The 21,380-nt window shown below is 43.5% G+C and overlaps 1 protein-coding gene across 1 annotated transcript in view; it reads right to left on the reverse strand.

Annotated features, from left to right (window-relative positions):
• LOC116278913 (serine/threonine-protein kinase Nek10-like) overlaps nt 1-16,012 on the reverse strand; it is a 48,647-nt gene extending 32,635 nt beyond the window's left edge. The window contains exons 1-3 of the mRNA XM_072940861.1: nt 15,711-16,012; nt 6,457-6,586; nt 5,868-5,938 (exon numbers count right to left, since the gene is read on the reverse strand). Coding sequence (XP_072796962.1) covers nt 5,868-5,938; nt 6,457-6,586; nt 15,711-16,012 — 503 coding nt within the window. The remainder of the gene's footprint in view (nt 1-5,867; nt 5,939-6,456; nt 6,587-15,710) is intronic.
• Nucleotides 16,013-21,380: the final 5,368 nt, after the last annotated feature.

The raw sequence follows: 21,380 nt of genomic DNA on the forward strand, positions 1-21,380 counted from the left end.
ACCCCGACGAGATTGCAACCTCCATGCCAACAGGAAGCAAATGGCACAGTCCTCCTTTGCTGACACATCCAATGCCCACACTGGGCAGAGGGCAGCAGCGATGGGACAGGGAGAGGGAGATGGAGCTGGAGGCCAGGCGGAGGCCCAGAGGGCTGTGAGCAGATGGCTGACAGTCTAAGCCGAGTGCAGGGAGCTGGCCAGACCACACATGAGCTAGGGTCCAAGCCCCCAGCTTGTAAGTTCCTCCCCCATCAGACTTCACTTCCCACATATTCACACATTCAAAGACAATCCTACTAAGGATTTCGAGTAGTCAAGCTTCTTACTTTTTTGCTCATAATCTCAAGATAAGTTAAGTGTTGAACTTCACTTTCGAATTAAATCAGGTTCCTCATCTACCTTCACTTATGGGCAAAAGAGATTAAAGCTGATAAAAAAAAAGAAGAAGAAAACTGATAAAAAATGCCTGGCTGCCCAAGTGTTGCACATGAATACCATGTGAGCAAAAAGCCCAGCATGTAAGCCTTCATCAGTGCAGATATTCTCAAGTCTTAGTCCATGAGTATTTAAACTGATTCGTGGACATATCAGTTGAATTATCATCTGAGCTTTATTTTGTTAATAAAAAAGGAAATGTAAGCTAGTGTTACACATTATGCAGTTACATATTATGGTAAATGGGAACCAGAATGACCTCTGTTCTGGCATTCAGTCATCTCCCCTCCCAAAGTCACTCCCTTCCTGTGTTTGCAGTCACTGGCATTGGAAAAGGCGCCACCCAGGAGATACAGGTTAGCTCACAGTTAGGCCTGCAGGCTCTGAGTCAGAGAGCTGGGGGTTAAATCTCAGCTCCCCTTTATTCACTCTGATCTTGGGGAAGCTTTAGCTTCTATGTCTCAGACAGCCTATCAGTAAAATGGGATAATCGTTGTATCTACCACATCAAGCTGGTATGGTGATGAAATGAAGCCATCTCTGTAAAGTGCTGGCACGCTGTAAACGCTCAATAAGTTAAAAAGGAAATACACAACTTCCTTTCTCTTCCATCCCCTCCCTCACTGAACCCACACCAGCTTCGGTCGCTTCTGCCTCCTCAGTGTTTCTGGGATCCGGGTCCTTCCCTCTGATCCCACAGCTATGGCCCATTTCATCATCACCTGTTTGGACCACTGACACCATCTGCTAGATGACACACATGTCTCTTGTCCACCTCTGACTCATACTGTAAACTGAATACTCCAAAACTGACCACCGTACTCCTCTACTCAGAACTCCTCAGCAGCCCCTCAGGGCCCAAGAGGACAAAAAGAAAATTCCTGGCATGCCATCCCAGCCCCTCTTCAGCTGGCCTGACCTCCCTCCGCAGCCTGAGCCCCGCTTCCCCCTACCAGCAACACACCGAAAGCTCCTCCACGTTCTTTGCCGACCAGCCTAGCACCACCCTGTGTGCCCGCCTCTGCTTGAATTTGCGTTTTGCTGACTGTATCTATTCTTTTGCAAATGACATGCCATATCCGCTAATCCCTCTCTTCCAAACCTCATCAAGAAGGCTTCTTGGACCATCTTCAGAAAGACTTACTGTCCCCCTTTCACGTTCTCATTGTCTGTGTATATTTAAGTCCTTAAAACTACTACAATCATTGTATACTTCGGTCTGTTTCACCACCAGAAACTGGAAACTTCTGGAGAGGAGGGGCCTGTCTCCTTCACTGTGGACCCCCCAGCATGTAAAATGGAGTCTGGGTCCTGATGGGTATTCAGCAAGTGAATGAATGAATGAACAAATGAATGAACCGATGAGTGAGCATCTAAGAATTTACCTGTCCCTAATCTAAAATATTTGGGCACAGCATTTTGGAATCTCAGGGCATCTCCTACCAGAAGGTCCAGTTCAGTCTCATTGTTCTGAAATGCTTCCCTGCTTGGATATTTCAGAGGAATTCTGAGGAGCAACCGAATGCTTTAATGACGCTCTAATCAAATAAAATGTCATGTTCTAAAAAAAAATCTGGGATGTTGCACTCATCCTACTCACTTTGTCTCCACTCTGTGGTGAGAGACCAGGTGGAAATAACATTCAACTGTAAACATTTCATGTTCTAAGAAACAAAGAGTTGAGGGGAGGGTGAAAATGTAAAGATCCACGTGTCCTTAGAACGAGCTGAAGGCATTCACTGCCTTGTCATTATGATGGCCTTTGACACAAAGCACCAGATGGCTTATGCAACGAGGCGTAGAAAGAGAAAACTTAGGCAACTGGGATATTTTGTGCATAAAAGGAAATGTTCTTCCTTTTTAAAAAGTAAACGCTCTCTTAACAGTGGACTGGAAGGCAAAAACAGCAATGCTGGTGTTGGGTAGAGCAACAAAAAACGTATTTTCTGCCCCAGACTCTTCTGGGCTACCAAGCTATTCTCCCAATTTAAAAGCCTGCTAAGAAACTAAGAAAATAGGAAATTGAATTTGTTCCCTAGTTCTTTTTAAACTTAATTTTTAAAGACTACAAATCCAAAGCAATTGGAATATGTAACTGCATGCAACTCACAATGGATTTTGGTTGTATGTCAAATTTTCTAAAGATAAAATTTGGGATATGAACCCAGGCACTGAGTCTTGAACAACTTTCAGTGAACACTGTATCTGTTACAGGCTGCATGCTGCAATCTGAATTTGTAGTCAGTCATAAAATTTCAGGCTCAGTTCCTACTAATTATGGGCTTCCTAATATTTTGAATTAGAAGCGTACTCAAAACATTTACTGCGTTGTCCCCTACTGGTGATTGTCCATCCTCTTAAACAGCCTGGTTGACAGGGGACTCACCACCCACCCGGCAGCCTGCTCCACTGTGGAACCTCTAATTCTGACACACACTTCCTAACGGTGAGCTAACCCTGGCCTCCCCAGAACTTCCACTCCATGAGCTTGGTACCATTTGCTGAAGTTCCACATCACAAATCCAGCTGTTTTCATATTCTCAGTGTCATTCCATTTTCCCAGTTAACTTAAGTAGTTTTTCATCCTTGTATAACTGTACTTCAACACTTATGGACTCAACTTTCAATGCACAGCAAAACAACCCCACTTCTCTCCATCAACACCACCATGAGTCCAGTCAAAGCCGCCGTCACCACTCAGCACAAGTGGACCTGCTTTTCCCTCCATTCTCATACCCCCTGCTCTATTCCCTAGAGATCAGCCAGGATGGTCCTTGCTGAAGAAGAAATCTTCACTATGTCTCAACCTGTTAATAGCCCTTCAGTCCACTCCTCACTGTTGGAGATAAAAATTCAAGCCCTCGACGTGGCCTACAGCAGCTAGTCAACCCTGGCCCCTGGCAGCCTCCCAGACCCACTCGCTGTCTGTTTTCTCCTTTGCTTGATGTGCTGCATCTCCAGTTTCTTCCAGTTCTTCAGACCAACAAGCTGTCCCGCTGAGGAAAGCCTTCAGAGACGCGGGTCTGTGAAGTGCTTTCTCCGCTCTGCTCACTGAGAGTTAGTGAATGTCTGGGTCTCAGATTATATGCCCTTTCTTCAGAGAAACTTTCCGCGATCCCCAGACTAGACCAAGCCCTTCTGTAATCTCATTTCCCCCTTTACCATCCTTCATCAAATACATCTTAAATTTATATGCTTCATTCCATAAATAATATTATTAATAATGCCAATACCTAATTTTATGGAGGACTTACTACGTGCTGGGTACCATGCTAAGAGCATCAGAAGCCCGATCTTATTTTGGCTTCAAAGCAAGCCCGTGAGTGGTTACTACAGCTACCCATACATGACAGACGGAAGAGTGGGGCTTGGGAAGGTTAAGGTGAGTGGACGAGGGGATTAGAATCCACTTGATTCTAGAACCTACTAAGGTTCTTAAGCTTTTCACGATAATGCTGGAATCTAACGCTGACTCTGCTACTAAGAGGCGTGGATACCAACAGCCAAGGGGACGATCAGGAGCAAGCGATGGCCCTGTCTGCCCAGTGCCACAAGGTCAGAACAAGCTCTCTGTACTTTTTCTCCACACTACTGTCCCCTAGTCTTTGTGGCACTCAAATACCTAAGAAAAGGAGAGCTTCAATGAGTCAGTTTGGTTCTCCTGTCTTGACATCTCTGGAGACTTCCTGAATTTTTAAGGCATTTCCCAGAAAGCAAATAGCAGAGAACAGGAGACGAGCAGTTTAAATACGTTTGTCTGGATTCATTAGCAACAGGGCAGATCTGGTAAACATGGAATTCAGGCGATTTAGAAAGGGATGTGAGCTCACTGGCTGGGACATTAACAATGAGAACTGCCAGCACTGCTCCAGATTCTCCGTGGCCACGCTCTGTGCTAAGTGATTTGCACGTATTACTTTGTATAATCACCACACCAGCCTGATGAGGCTGGTACTGCTGTGATCCCCGCTTTAGCAGATGAGGAAACAGGTGCAGAGAAAATAGTCAGACTGTTTGCTTAGAGTCCACAGTTAGTGAAACTCAGCCACCGCTGGGCCTGAGGTGCTTAGGACGTAGGGCAGCATCGTGCTGAGCAAGGAAGGATTCAAGATACAATCCTATTAACATATGAGGAGTATCCATTATGCCTGAAAAATGGGCTGGGAGGGGAAGCCAGAGGGAAGGGGCGCAGCCATGGCAGCGTGTCTATTCCATTATGTCAGAGACGGCGCTGAGCGAGGACAGACACAGAACTGAGTCTGAAGGGAACTGGCCAGGGGGACGGATGAAGATTCTATCTGAGGCGACCCTCGGATTTCTATTACAATAATGAGGGTCTGACTCGGCTTGATGGGGCAGAGTAATACTCTGGGGCCAACTTAAGAACAGAAGATGGTCCAGAAGTAACAGTCAGGCAGATAAAGGTCACTCATGCATACAACCAGCCAATTGTTAAGCGTCTGCTTTGCACTGGGCATCGCTCTGGGCACTGAACAGCTGTAAAGTAAGCTTAAAAAGCCACTACTTTTGTGGAGTTTTCCTTTAGGTGGGGAAGAGAGACAACACAGAAACAAGGCCGCAGGCACACGTATTAAGTTAGGGGTGGTGGGGGCCATGAACTCTGCAAAGCGGGCAACTGCTGGGAGGCTGGGGGGCATCAGGGCTCCCCGGTAACACAGAACTGCAATCTCAGCAGCGACCCAGAGGAAAGGAGGGCCTCTGCCATGCGTGTACCAGAGGGAAGAGAATGGGGTGGGGGGGGAAGGGGAGGAGAGACGGGCCAGAGGGAGGGTGCTTGCTGGAATACGCAGGGGCTCCCTGTGGCTGGGGTGGAGGGGGCAGAGAGCAAGGGCGAGGTCAGCTGGGACAAGCCCTGTGGGAACCAAACTTTGAGACTCCAAAGGGATAAGGACTTTCATTACACTCCTCCTACCTGGCTAGCTGGAGCACTTCTTTCTGACTTTCTTTGAGAAATTATTATATAACATTATCAACTTAAAAATAGAATATTCCCAACTTAAAAATAAGAATGAAAAAAATGCTTGTAATTTTATCATCTGACGTGGCCTTTTTTAGTTTCCTGTGTTGTTGTCCAGCCTTTTTTCACATCTACACCTATTTTTATGTCTTTTCTGATAGTTATAAACAGTCGCACATTTTGTTTTCCTAAGCTTCAGATTGCACTTGTTTCACAGGCTGATACAAAGTCTTCTGAATCATCAATCTAATGATCGCAGTATGTCAAGTCAATGTCCTACGTCTTCTTGGACACTTGGGTGACTTCCAATTGGTCCCCGTGACTGGTGATGCACAAACGTTTTTCTAGGCTTGGGTTCTTTGGGATCACTTCCTCTTTGTAAATATTTACATAGTGACTTCGTGAGGTATTTCTTGGTAATCCCGACAGGTTCGCGGTTGTGAGACAAAATTACCTGGTGATGGTGGTGGTCACCTTTTCAGAGTAGACGCCTTCTGGCACTGGTTCATACACCGCCTCCACGATCTGCCATACAGAGGAGAGTGATGGACGTAAAGGACCTACGGTGCCTCTAGGGGGTGGTCCTTGGCCACAAAACTAGAGTTACTCAACAAGCATCGTAACCTCGTGCACACATTTTCATCAGAAACAAAACAGAAAAATTCATATAAATTGAAAGTTTCTGAGCAAAAAATTGTACTTTTCAAGCTGACTTAAAGTTAACCTCACGTTCATAATGATGTGCAAGATAATATAATATGCTGGGTTGAGGGTAGTCCAAAACACAATTAAGAATAAAAGCAAAGTGGTATATTTATTTTGATAATTTTCTAGGATAAAGTGAAGACAATTATAGGGGAATGTGGGCCACAGCACAAGATGCAGATTTGGAAGAAACAAAAAATAAACTGGGTCAAGCGGCTAATAAAACAATGCCTCTTTTCATCGACAGTTGCATTCAAATCACAAAGGTTCTATCTGAGAAGAAAAGGAATGGTAGATTTGGCAACATGAGATCCTGCCTGCCTCCCAACGTTGCTTACCTTTGTAGCCAAGGAGAACATGTTGGTGCTGTAGAAGGGAGGGCTCAGAGTCGCCATCTGATAAAGGATGCAGCCTGCTGCCCAGACATCCACCTTCTCCCAGTACGGCTCACTCTTCAGCACCTCGGGGCTGCGGGAAAATGATGATGGTCATGAACAGTGAAAAAGGGAGAAGTCAGCACGGGAAAAAAGTTCCAGTTGCTATAGTTGGAGACGCAAAAAAAAAAAAAAAAACTCTGGCTCACTAATTCAAATAACATTAAAAAGTGTCTGTGAATACTCTCAGGCTTGGTGAGCTGAGCAGCACAACTAAGGAATTTTACTTTAAGCCACAAATAACAATGAACTTCATAAACACCTCTCAGGGAGTGATGGAAATGCTAGCTATCCTGACTGTGGCGATGGTTTCATAGGTATAGACATCTGTCAAAATTCATCAAGCTGTACATCTGAAATATGTGTAGTACTGTACAGGAATCATAAAGTTGTTTAAAAAAAAAGATGAGAGATTGGAATCCTCATACACTGCTGATGGGAATGTAAAATGGTGCAGCCTATTGGAAAACAGTTAGGCAGTTCTTAAAAAGTTGAACACAAAGTTGCCATATTAAGGGATACAGCTCCAGGCCAAACCCTGTGTGTGATCTTTTGGGTCCAACCACGGGCTTTGCCTGGCAGACCTCCCGGGAGGAAACTGCCTTCCCCACGCCAGACGTGGCACTCTGCCAGTGTCCCACAGGTCCCGGAGGGAGCTGCGGTAACAATCTCGGCTTCCCTGTCAACCCCAGTCAGCCACGTGTACAGTCACGGCTGCGCTCCCAGACCAGGCGCCTCCGATCGGTGCCCGGAGGCCTTGGATGGGCCCCCCGCCGGAGCCTGGGCTGAGACCACCTTGTGAGGGTCTGGCTGAGGCAGACCGTTCAACTGCTGGTGACACTTCTGCGTGCTGTTAATGAATGGTTACGCACATTACAGCAGCATGAAAACCCAGACAGAAAGGGTATACTTCAACTTCAGGGTAGTGATCACCTCTGGGGAGGAAGAGGAAATAGAATGGGGAGGGGTCTTCAATTGAATGAATACATAGCATAACTTCTTCAAAACATTTTTCCTAAGTAGATATAATATAGCTAGAATATATTGAAACCAGTGTGCATAAATGGATGTTTATTAACTAATGAAATATTTCACAATAAAAAAGAATTAAAAAAAACCAAAATAATGGTTAGGGATAGGTGGCAGAATAATATGATTCTAAATTCATGATACATTTATATATTTTTCAAATTCTTCCAACCGTCATGAATTTATTTCATAATGATAAACAGCACATGTATTTTTTCAAAAATTTTCATGATCAGTAAATTTACTTAAGCAGAGAGCTTGAAAAAACAAACCAGTATTAAAAATCTCATTTTGGTGTAAAAACCCTAAACAAGTGTTTTTACTAGGCCAGTGCTGAGAAACTTTTTCTAATGCAAGTCAATATTTAAAGGCGAAATTTAGATGTATCCAAATTTTAACGGATAGTTAGGAACTGAAATGCAAATAAATTACAGCTATAATCGTTATTCCTGTCGATGTCCTTTTGAAAACATGACTCTAAATAAATCTGGATTCTCTGAATGTGTTTATTCAATATTTTCCTATAAATTACTCTGTGGAGAGCTACAGCTAATAACAGATTTTTTAAAAGAGCTGGAATATCTAATTCAATAGTTTTCAAAAATATTCTAGAATTCTTTTCAGATTAAATAATGTGTAAAAGCCCCCTCACTGTTCAGATGAGATCAGAACGAAGGCACCTTGTTGAAGCAGGGGTCCTGATTTCTCGCTTGCTGCACGGATACATGCCCTCTCTCCCCTCTTTACCTCTCCCCATGAGTGGCTTCTTCTGCTCTGGACACCAGCATCCTCAGCTATGCTGGCCTCTCACCACCACCCTCATTCTCACAGTTCACATCACACTTCTCCACGAGCTGTTGCTGGTTCTACCTGTGAATGCTTGTCACCTCCCCCCCACCACAAAGCCCTTACTATTCCCCCAAAACCACTCCTGGTAATCACTGCCTATCTGCAGATCTAAGGGGTGTCCTTTGGTCCTTTCCATTGAGTCATGAAATCATCCCATGGAAGCGACAATTCTCAATGCTTGGCCCTTCTGCATACAGGATGCTGTGACCTAGGAAAAGCACTGTGCTCCTCCTCGGACACTTTCTCGTGTCTTGTCTGACTCTAGTTTCCCTTGGCTCTCTTTCTTCTCCCTCCTCTTTGCCTGCTCCTCCCAAACCTCCCCAGGGCTTGCTCCCTCTGAGTCTGCCCCTGAAGCGCTGTGGCCCCTCAAGGTCTAGCTCAGTACTTGTCTGCTTCACAGCCAGTCCCGCCTAGACGCCCACGAGCCTCTCTCCCCCGGGGCTCCCACAACATATTTGGGTTGCTTATTGGGCATGACAGCCTTACTGCCTCAAAAACAACCCGAATGTTATGGAGATGCTGCTGTGGGTTGAAGTCCTTAATCCTGATACCTATGAATGTGACCTCATTTGGAGATAGGGTCTTTGCAGATGTAATCGGGTTAAGATGAGTTCATACTTGATTGAGGTGGGCCCTAATCCAGATGACTAGTGTCTTAATGAGAAGAGGAAACAGAGACACAGACATAGACGAGCGGGGAAAATACCGTATGCTGATGGAGACAGAGATGAGAGGGATGTACCTGCATGTCCATTCCTGATCTGTCCTGTTCCACCTGCCTCCTGGACGCCCCCCAGCTTATCCAGTAGAGAGCCCCGTTTCCTAACAAGGACAGTTGTCTGGCTCCCCGGGGTGAATTCTGGATTCCCTCTTGGTAGCCTTGATGAAAGCTCCAGCAGCTTCTGCACCCAGGTGGAGGCCACCTGCTCTACAGGGTGACTCTGGCCATAGGTGACCCTGCCCCACAACACTGCCAGGAGGGGTGGGGAACACAACCCGGAAGTATGGAGAAGTTAGGGCCTACGGACAAACTCTGACCAATGAGAAACCGAGATGAATTCTCCCCCCTTATTTCCCACAATGGACTCTTCTAATGCACACAGGTGCCTTAAGATCCACCCAGAGACATGCCCCTTGACCAAGTAACTGGTGATTTCTACTGAAGCTGTGGCCAGAATGGCAACACACCACACTGTATTGTGACCTCCCTTCCCTTCCGTGTTTCTCAATTCATCTCACTCTCAATGCCCTGGGACCACCACCTCCCAAAAAAGGGCTAGCATTTGTGCTCCATTTTCTGTGGAACTCAGGATAAGACTAGGTATTTAACTTCCTTCTGTCCTATCTAACAGATGGGACAATGACAGTCCTTCTCATACAACTGCTGAAATTATTATGCCAGAGAATGCCTCGTGCTCAGAAAACGCTACTTGTTAAAATTAGCAATAAATACAGAGAGAGCCACCAGCATTTCTGCATCTCCCTCCCACTGGGGTTGGGGAGGAGGGAGTCGGAGAATGTGTGTATTCCTGATGCATCTTCTTTTCTTTTGTTCTTTTTGTAATTAAAAGCTATTACTACTGCACATTATCCCACAGAGGCATGGAAGCTCATTTACGCAGAAAAGGCACTTACTAAATGCCGTTAGGGGACTCACAGGGTTTCTGGGAGGACCCAAGAGCCAGCCTTGGGGGCTTTTCAGTCAGAATGTCTCCCCGGCACAGCCTTCACCACTGACACTGGACAGCAGACACCAGGACGCCAATACCACCGTCTTCCACCACCGCCCTTGCCCTGCCTCCAAACTAGACTCCGCCCAGTGCATGCTCTCTCCCATTCACCACCTGCAGCTCCAAGTCTTGCTGAGGCCACATGGTAGCCACCTGGTACAGCTGCAAGGGCAGGTAAAGAACACTTTTCTTTCTGGTGCCTTCTTTAACAAGAGGACATTCAAAAAGTAGGAAGGTCCCCAAATACAGAAAAGGCGTTCAAAGGTCTTCAGGACAGCCAAAAATATGACAAATGCCCACTCCACAGCTGTTTGAGGAATCACCCCAAATCAAATAAAATACGGTTCCAAATTAAAAAGAAAGAACAAGAAGGGAGGGCTGGAAAAACAACCTACCTACTGAGGGGATTCCTGCAAAGTGTGCCTCGTGTCCAGGTCATCTGTGATGCTTAGGGCCTGGGGGGAGCTCACGCTGTTTTGTGAGCTGCTGCTGGGGCCACCATAGCACTGGGGTTCTCCTCTACACAAGCTTATACTCGGGGTCGCCTCTTTCTAGCCCTCAGACAACTTGCCATTGTAATTAGAACTCAAAGTGAACATGAACAAGTTCTACTCAAGCCTAGTATTACTCATCAACCCTCAGGCAGAAATCTTAGACAATTACCCCGTCAACAAGGAGATGTAATACTCAGATGACAGAGTCTCTTGTTCTTTGAAGAAAAGATACGTGATAGATTGAAAATTAAAATATCTGAAGCAAGACAACGAATCACTTCTATTAAGTATATCCATCCATTGTCCCATCAATTACAATTACAGGCTACTTCCTCTCTTATGTTACTCATACTGGTGTCCCTTGAACAACACAGGGCTTAGGAGTACAGCCCTCTGCACAGTCCAAAATCTGTATTTAATTTATAGTCAATCCTCAGTACCCGCAGGTCCGCACACTTGGGCTCAGCCAACCAGGTGGGCAGTACTGTGGTATGCATGGAGTGAATAAAACCTGACTTTAAGTGGACTCACACAGCTCAAACACGTGTTGTTCAAGGGTCAGCTGTATGTGAACGAAGTCACCAAGAATTTAAGTTTTCCTTTGAAGTTTATAGACTACCTCTCACATTTTGAAGACTTATTCATTTTTTAGAGCCCTTTAAGTTTACAGCAACACTGAGAGAAAGTTATGGAGATTTTCCGTATACCCCCTTCCCCTCCACAGCCCCTTTCTTTTTTATTCTCGTTAATGCGAGGCTCATATCAGCCCACCCCTGGATTATCACAGAAGCCTTCCTCCCTTAAGTGCCTTCACATATTCCGTCACTGAGCAACTGTTTCCTGAGCACCTACTATGTGCCAAGTCCTCTCTTCCAGACAGTTTTGTTATGAAAGTACAGAGAAAAGTGGGTTAGTAGCTGGAAAAGAAAGAGAAGAATGTTGAGTGTGCTTGTTTTTTAAGATAGGGACAAATGGCAGTATGCTGGCTGATGCACAGGCATGAGTCAGTGGAGGTGGAGAAACTAGTGATGCAGCGTGAAGAGGGCTGGCCTGCAGGACATGGAGACACAGCAGGGGACTGGCCTCCATGAGGACTGCAGGAGCGCACGTCATGCAGGGCCAAGGGTGCAGGTGGGACGGGGGAAGGGGGCAGGGCATGATCACTAAAGGAACGACACAGCCATTGAGGACACGACGAACACTGGCCAGAACCAACCGGGCCAAAGATGGTGGAAGATTTGACTCTGAGTGACCTTGAGCCTCATTAGACACTCACGGTAGTACATTAACATGCTAAATGACACTCCCACAGGTGCCATGACAGTTCCGAGGGTGCCCGAAGGCCAAAAGTTGGGCGGTGGCCCAATCCCTGGAAATCCACCCACCCTTTCCCCCAAATAGTTGGACTAATCCTCCCACATGTCAGCCCATGAAATTATCCAGCCCATGAAAACTAACCACCCCATACCCGGGGGCGGCCTCTCTGGCCTTCTGAGATGGCCCACACTCTGTGTACGGAGTGTGCCTCTCCCTGAATAAAGCTACTTTCACTCTCCTGTGGCCCGCTCTTGAATTCTTTCCTGGACGAAGCCAAGGACCCTCACTCGGCGGCCTGTCCCAGGGACTCGCCCAATACTTGGGGCGTGACCATCCTCTCGCACTCCCTTCTCCTGGAGCACAGGGAGCTGGGAAGACATGGAAGCAAAGCTTGTGGAAGTGCCGCCGTGATGGCTCCTAGTTTCTCAGAGAAGCAGGCAGCAGAGTCGCTGGTGTAGAAGTTGGAGATCAAACTCTTGCTATTAACCCAAACCTTACTCAAACACCTCTACATGAACCTCCGCACACACTGATCCCCCACTTCACTAATTTCTTGACACCCCTTCAACGACCTGTGTCCTTCACCGGGCTTGCCCTGCTGTACCCCACCGAGGGGCAGCAGAGGGAGTCATGATAAACATTGGATTCCACCAAAACGTGTTATTTATGAATGAAAGATGTTGCAGCCACATCAGCAAACAAAGGATGCTGTGGTCATCAAGTCATCAACCACTATCCTTGCCCTGAGGGATGGAGGCAAACAGGTTGCCACTGCCAAGCCCTCAGTCACTGCACCAGCCCCAACATTGCTTCCTGAGGGGAGGCAGCATGGAAAAGAACCGGCACTGGCCCTAGACAGCTACAGTGCATGTCAAAGGAATGATTTCAATGAGCCCAGACTCTTTCATCCTTCCATACCTAGAAAACCTCTGAATTCCTTAATTTGAGGTGTCTGGTTTGCTTTAATTAACAGTCATCTTTTGATGTCCCCACTACCTGGTCTTTGCCACAAAAACCCCCACAGACCCTGACTCCCACTTAACTCTTTGGAGCAGTTCCTCAGAACTGTCTTAGAGGTTGTCTCTTGGGCTAAAGTCCTCAGTTTTTGTCTGCCGAATAAAACATAATTGTCAACTTTCAGGTTGTGCGTGTTTTTTTAGTCGACAGTACAAAACTTGAAAATATACATCACTAAGTGATACCATAGCTAAGGAAATACAGTAATTTTACTCATATAACAAGAGTATACACAGAGGATACTGAAAATCACCATGTATCAGATTATCTCCAGTGTCCATGGTCTTGATGACATATGGGCTTTAGACTAAAAGGTGGCTGCAAGTTCTCTTTCCTGCCCCTCCTTGTTACTCGAACGTGACCTTAATGAGATTCCAATCTGTGTACTTTCCCTCTGACATGAGAAATCACACCTAGAAAAAGTCCTTCCTGACTTTGAGGGCCAAAAAAAAAAAAAAGTGAAACTAGAAAACCTGACTCAATTAGTGGTACTTTCAGGACCACAATGGTACTTTGATCAAAAGGGAAAAATGTAAAAATTAATATACAGAAACCATAATTAAATAGAGCTGAGCGATCATAAGGGGGACCTCTCACACCCTGTGAGGACAGCAGAGCCCAACAGGATGAAGAAAGACTTCTCCTTCCCGGCAAGGACTCAGCCCATGAAAAGCCCTGGGCTCTGTATACCGCAGCCCTCCCACCTCCATTTCCGCTCTGTAAAAGTCTTCTCCTTCCCTTGGTATGCTGGGACTAGCACGTGACCCACCATGCTTGTGGACCCAAAAGTGCAATTCTCTGCTGATCCAGAATAAACTCATCTTTGATGCAGAAATATCTGGCAGTCTATTTCAGGTCAACAGAACACACTGCTTTTGTAATAAAGAAATAATAGAAGAAAACTTTAATCAGTAAGTTTTTTAAAAAGAATATGAAAAGAAATATATACATATACATATATATGTATAACGGAATCACTACATTGTACACCAGAAACTAACACATTGTAAATAGACTATACTTCAATAAAAAAAAAAAAAAGCAAAACAACACACAAGTTTTCAAATCTTCAAGATAAGGGGTTTTGTTGGGTTTTTTTTATTTATCTCTATTCACCATCCTTGAATCTCTAGTTAATTTTTAGTCCACAAAGACTGCCCGATTTGACAATTTTTTCAGATATTCTATTTCGAATAGGGTCATTACATATGTGTGTGTGTGTGTGTGTGTGTGTGTGTGTGTGTGTGTGTGTGTGTAGTAATTAACTTTTTATTTACCACACTGGAGATATGCTTCTAGGTCAACAATTACTCTACCACCACTTAATATTATGTACCTAAACAACCTAACCAGCCCCATTTCACTGTACAATAGCTACAATAGCTGAGAATGAATTAAATAAAATACCAAATAAACAGGGGAACAAAAGGAAAATATTTTAAATATGTTAAAATGTTTATACAAACAAAAACCAATGTAAAAATTCATGAAAATTACCAGTAAATTTTTTAAAAATCAGTGAAGAAAAAGTTTCATTTATAGTAATTCCTTTATTTTGATCATATTATCACCACAGCCAATTTACTTTCAACCAAATTCTTTTTACATTGCCTGAAGCCCAAGTGATGTAGGGAACCCCAGGGTTTGAGGGCAGGGGAGTCACAGGAAGGAGGAAGAGAAAAGAAGTAAGACAGGAAAATCCTTGGAAGGGCGTCTAGAATTTTACATGCTTCATCAGTCTTGAAGGAAAAATATATATTTGAGTCAAAAATGCTACACTGAGACTGCACTATAAAAAAGGAACTGAGATTCCTCCTTATCAGATTAACTCATACAAACTTCCTAGACATGGAAGTTTTAAATGAACAGATTCTTTCGTGGAACATCTGTATGTCTGATTAAAAGGTTTATAAGTATGAATAAATAGGAAACAAATTTAGAAGAAAAGACTGAAAAGAATCTTTCACAATATGAAGAATTATTAAATTATTAAATGGTAAGTACTGACGAGTTGTGTCGCACAGCCACTAAAACCCGAAAAGAATTTCGAGTCATAAGAAAAGAACTTCAACTTGGCATAAGAACACTGTGGCTTTTGTCTTTCTGGGTATAGAAATTTTCACAGTCACAAAAAGAAAAGAAATTATAAACCACCTTCCTCAAAGGCTGTTTTCCCCTTAACCTGTCATGAAGATGGTGAAAAATAAAAGAGATAATAAGCACTTACAGTTCTTGGCTTCAAGAAAGGGCACACATTACATGGTCTATTTCAGGTTTCTCTAATTCTAATCCTTTCTGGATTCTATTAAGCAGCCAATAATGGGGACCAGTGAAATATAAACACAGTGAGGAGCCTGGGCAATTAAACAAATGGATAATGGGAGGTGGGATCGAGACGAAGGATTCGGAGGACACTGGTTCCCCTCCCCTCACGAACACAACCCAACTACAACTACACAGAGGGACTCTCACTGACATCAGCCTGGGGACCGGCAGAACAGCTCCCCTGCAGCGGGGGCTGTGAAGAAAGGTCCACACGGAGTCTGGCAGGAAGGGGGAAGGGATCTGGTCGGGACCCACACGCTGAAGAGGAGGGGACATCACAGGCTCAGCGTCTCCTTGGGGAGCGAGGGGTCGAGGCTCCGCACTGGGCACCCCAGCCCTGGGGGCCGACACCGGGAAGAGAGACCCCTCAGCCGGTGTGAAAACCAGTGAGGCTCACCAGGGGGCTGTAAGAAACTGAGACTCTGCTCCTGAAGGGCCCGGACCGGCTCTCTCCCAGCCACAGTGTGGAGGCAGCAGGCTGAGAACTGCCGGGGGCTCCGGCCGGCCCGCCGGGACTGCTGCATCCCCACCCCCCGGTCCCCACCGGGCTCCTGCCCCAGCCCCCCCGGCTCCTGCGCTGCTCCCCACTGAGGCAGAGGCGGCCACTGCCCACGACAGCGTGCACGCCTGGAGGGGACGGAGCCGGCTTGGACCCCAGCCCTGCCTCGGACCAGGGCGCAGGCACCACCGGCAGCGCATGTCACTGCTCACCCGTGGGAGGGAGCAAAGTCAGCTCGGCGGCGCAGCGCTGCCCCTCCCGTCACACCCAGCCTCTAGCTGCGCGAGCACACCGGGGACACAGTGACACCAGCACAGAAGTGCAGCCCCCGGGCCTCGGGCCCTGAGCCCACACCCCCACCAAGGCGGAGACTGCCAGCACCCGTGGGAGAAACCTAGTTCCCTCAGGGCTCCTGCTCCAGCCCCTGTGGTCCTGATCCCTCCTTTGACAGGGCAGTGACAGCCACTGAGCAGAGAAGCCCCAGCTTGGCCCTGGTCCTGGCTCTGGCCCTTCCAGCTCAACCCCTACCTCCCAACAGGGTGGCGGCCGCCAGCACACGTGGGAGAAGATGCGGCCGGTGCTGCTGTCAGATCCAGCTCCCGCCAAGGCCCCTGAGCACACGCAGTTACATAGGGATGTTCCCACACAAGGCACGCCTGCAACACCAGAGCAGGTAACTGTTTCTCCTAAATTCAGAGTGACAGAGAAAGTTAAACAAAATGAGAAGAGGAGAATATGTTTCAAAAGAAATAACAAGGATACACCCTGAAAAAAAACCCTAATGACCCTGATAAATCATTTACCTGATAAAGAGTTCAAAGCATTGGTAAGAGAATGCTAACTGAACTTGGGAAAAGAATAAATGAACACAGTAAGAACTTTAAGAAGGAACTGGGAAATAGAAAAAAGGACCCAACAGAGCTATAGAATAAAATAACTGAAATGAAAAATACCGTGGAGGGAATTAACCGCAGATTAGGTGACACGGGAGAACGTGTCAGTGATGTGGGAGGTACAGTAATGGAAACCACCCTATCAGAACAGCAAAAACAAAACCAAACAACCAACAAATTTTTAAAAAGGAGAGTAGTTTAAGGGACCTCTAGGACATCGTGCATACTAACATTCAAATTATAGGGACCCCAGAAGAAGAGGAGAGAGAGAAAGGGGTCAAAAACATATTTGATGAAATGATGACTGAAAACTCCCTGATGCTGAAGAAGGAAACAGACATCCAGGAAGCACAGAGGGTTCCAAACAAGCGAATACAAAGAGACTCACACCCGGACATAACATAATTGAAACGGCAGAAGTTAAAGATAAAGAGAGACTTCTAAAGGCAGCAAGAGGAAAACAAACAGTCAGTTACAGGGAATCCCCAGAAGACTGTCAGCTGATTTTTCTGCAGACACATCGCAGGCCAGAAGAGGGCGGCATGATATGTTTAAAATGCTGAAAGGAGGGAAAAGCCCTGCAAAGTTGAATACTCTACCCAGCAAAGCTGTTATGCACAACTGAAGGAGAGATAGAGGTTCTCAGACCAAAGCTAAAAGAGTTCATGACTACTAAACAGACCTTATGAGAAATATTAATGGATATTCTTTAAGTGAAAAAAAAAGGCAACAGTAAGAATGAATAAAGTATAAGAAGGGAAAAATCCCACTAGTAAAGGCTGTGGATCAACTATTAAATAACCTAATACATAGATTAAAATATTAAAAGACAAAAAGTGTAAAATCAAAATATAACTACAATAAATAATTAAGTGATAGACACGATGATTTTAAATATGACATGAAAAACACAAATTTTGGGAGGGGGAGTACAAAATGTAGAGCTTTTAGACTGTGTTTGATTTTAAATGACCATCAGTTTAAAATAAGTAGATATAGTTTACAGATCAATAAAAATGAACTCCATGGTAACCACAAATCAAAACCTACAATAGTAACACAAACAGAGAGGAAAGAACAGAAACTTTAAACTAATGAAAGTTATCAAAATACAATGTAAGTGACTAAGAGAAGACGATAAAAGAGAAGAACTACAGAAAGATCAGAAGACGATTAACAAAATGGGAATAAGTACATAATTATCAATAATCACTTGTACTAAATGCTCCAATCCAAGTACATAGGATGGCTGATTGGATAAAAAACAAGATCTTTATATGATGCCTACAAGAAACTCACTTCAGAGCTAAAGACACACACAGAGTGAAAGAGAGAGGATGAAAGAAGATATTCCATGCAAATGGAAACAAAAAGAAAGCTGTGCAGCAATACTCATATCAGACAAAGGAGACTTTAAAACTTTTTTTAAAGTCTGTAATAAAGGACAAAGAAGGGCATTACATAATGAGAAAGGATCAACACAAGAAGACAACAGAACATGAATAATGCATGTATGCACCTAGTACAGGAGCACCTAAATGTATTAAGCAAGTCCTAACAGACATTAAGGGAGAAAACAACACTAATACATTAATAGCGGGGGACTTATACACCCCACTTATGTCAAGGGACAGATCATCCAGACAGAAAGTCAGTAAGGAAACACTGGCCTTACATGACACATTAGATCAGCTGGACTTAATATATATCCACAGGACACTGCACCCAAAAAAGGCAGAATACACATTCTTTTCAAGTGCACACAGAATGTGCTCCAGGATAGATAACATGCTAGCCTGCAAAACAAGCCTCAACAAATTTAAGTGTTTGGAAATCATGTCAAGCATTTTTCTAACCACAGTGATATGAAACTAGAAATCAATTACAGGAGGAAAGTAGGAAAAACAAGCATGTGGTGACTAAACAACGTGCTTCTGAAAAAAACCAGAAACCAAAATACAATGGGTCAATGAAGAATTCAAAGAGAAAATAAGAAAACAAATGAAACAAATGAAAATAAAAACACAACTTTCCACCATCTCTGGGAAGCAACAAAAGCAGTTCTCAGAGGGAAGTCTATAACAATACAGGCCTACATCAAGAAATAAGAAAAATTTCAAGCACTAACAGCCTAATCTTAGCAAAAGAGGAACAAACTAAGTCCAAAGTCAGCAAAAGAAAGGACTTAAAAAGATCAAAATGGAAACAAAATTGACACAAAAAAAATCCAAATAAGAAACAAAGGGCTAATTGTTTTAAGAGACAAACAAAATTCATAAGCCTTTAGCCATGCTCATTAAGAACAAAAGAGCAAGGACCCAAATAAAGAAAATAAGAAATGAAAGAGGAGAAATGGCAGCCAATACCACAGAGATTAAAAACAAATTATAAAAGAATATTATGGCCAGTTATATGCCAACAAACTGACAAACTAGAATAAATGGAAAAATTTCTAGAAACATACAGCCTTCCAAGATTGAATCAGGGAAAAGCAGACAATCTGAACAAGATCAATCACTAGTAGTGAAATTAAATTTGTAATTTAGAAAATCTCCCACCAAACAAAAGTCCAGGACCAAAAGCTTCACAGGGTTATTCTACACACATATAAAGAAGAGTTAATACTTATCCTCTCAAACTATTCAAAAACTTTTAAGAGGAGGGAACATTCCCAAATTCATTCTTCAAAGCCACCATTAGCCTGATACAAAAACCATACAGACACTACCAAAAAAAAATTACAACCAATATCTCTGATTAATAAAGATGCAACGATCCTCAACAAAATATTAGCAAATAGAATTCAACACAACATAAAGAAGGTCATTCACCATGATCAGACATGATTTAGAGCAGGGATGCAAGGATGGTTCAACATCTACAAATCAATCAGTGTTACACACCATATTAACAAACTGAAGGAGTAAAAGTCACATAATCATCTCACCAGATGCAGAAAAAGCATCTGAAAAAAATTTAACACCTATTAATGATAAAAACTCTGAACAAAATTGAGATAGAGAGAACATACCACAACATAATAAAAGCCATTTAGGAAGAACCCACAGCTAACATCAAGCATAATGGTGAAAAACTGAAACAAGACAAGTATGCCCACTCTCACCATTTCTATTTAGCATAATATTGGATGTCCTATCTACAGCAAAAGAAAAGAAAAAGAAATAAAAGGCATCCCAGTTGGAAGGGAAGAAGGAAAACTGTCACTATTTTCAGATAACATGATATTGTACCTAGCAAACTATGAAGTCTCCAGCAGAAAACTATTAGAGCTAATAAATGAATTCACTGAAATTGCAGGATAAAAGATTAATAGACAGAAATCTGTTGCTTTTCTATACACAGAACTATTAATAACACTAACTAATAAGGAACTAGTACAAAGAGAAAATAAACAAATAATGCCATTTACAATTGCATCAAATAGAATAAAATACCAGGAATAAACTTAACCAAGGAGATGAAAGATTCACACTCTGAAAACTAAAAGAAACTGATGAAGGAATCTGAACCAAATAAATGGAAAGAAATCACATGTTCATGGATTGGAAGAATTAACATTTTTTAAACGTTCATTCTATCCAAAGCAATCTACAGAGTAAGTGTAATACCCATCAAAATACCAATGACATTTTTCATAGAACTAGGACAAATAATCCTAAAATTTGCATGGAACCAGAAAAGACCCCCAAAAGCCAAAACAATCTTGTGAAAAAAGAACAAAGCTGGGGGTATGACACGTGCTAACTTGACACTATACTACAAAGCTACAGTAATCAAAACAGTATGGTACTGGCACAAAAACAGACACACAGATCGATGGAACAGAGCAGAGAGCCCAGAAATAAACCTATGTATGTATGTATGGGCAATTAATCTATGACAAAGGAGGCAAGAATACACAATGGGGGAAAGTCTCTTCAATAAGTGGTGCTGGGAAAACTGGTTAGGTGTGAAAGAATAAAATTAGAACATTTTCTTACACTATATACAAAAATAAACAAAAAATAGATTAGAGACCTAAATGTAAGACCAGAAACCATAATATTCCTAGAAGAAAACATAGGCAGTATCCTCTTTGACATAAGTCTTAACAATATTTTTTAAATTTGTCACCTCGGGTGAAAGAAGCAGTAAGAAAAACATAAACAAATCAGACCTAATTAAACCTAAAAGCTTTCACACAGTGAAGGAAATACTCAACAAATTGAAAAGACAACCTACTGAATGAGAGAATATGTTTGCAAATGACATGTCTGATAAGGGCTTGATATCAAAATACATAAAGAGCTCATATAGCAGTATCAACAAAACAAACAACCCAATCAAAAAATGGGCAGAAGATCAGAACAGGCATTTTTCAATAAAAGGCACACAGATGGCCAACAGGCATATGAAAAAGGATGCTCAACATCTCTAATCATTAGGGAAATGCACACCAAGTCCACAATGAGAAATCCCCTCAAACCTGTTAGAATGGCTATTGTCAACAAGACAAAAAATAATACATGTTGGCAAAGATGTGGAGAAAAGGGAGCCCTAGTACATGGTGGGAACGTAAGTTGTTACAACCACTATGGAAAGTATGATGGAGGTTTCTCAAAAAGTTAAAAATAGAACTACAATATGATCCAGCACAAGCCCACTTGGGTTTATA

Source organism: Vicugna pacos, chromosome 17 (genome assembly GCF_048564905.1).
Source record: "Vicugna pacos chromosome 17, VicPac4, whole genome shotgun sequence".
In the NCBI taxonomy this organism is placed as follows: Eukaryota; Metazoa; Chordata; class Mammalia; order Artiodactyla; family Camelidae; genus Vicugna; species Vicugna pacos.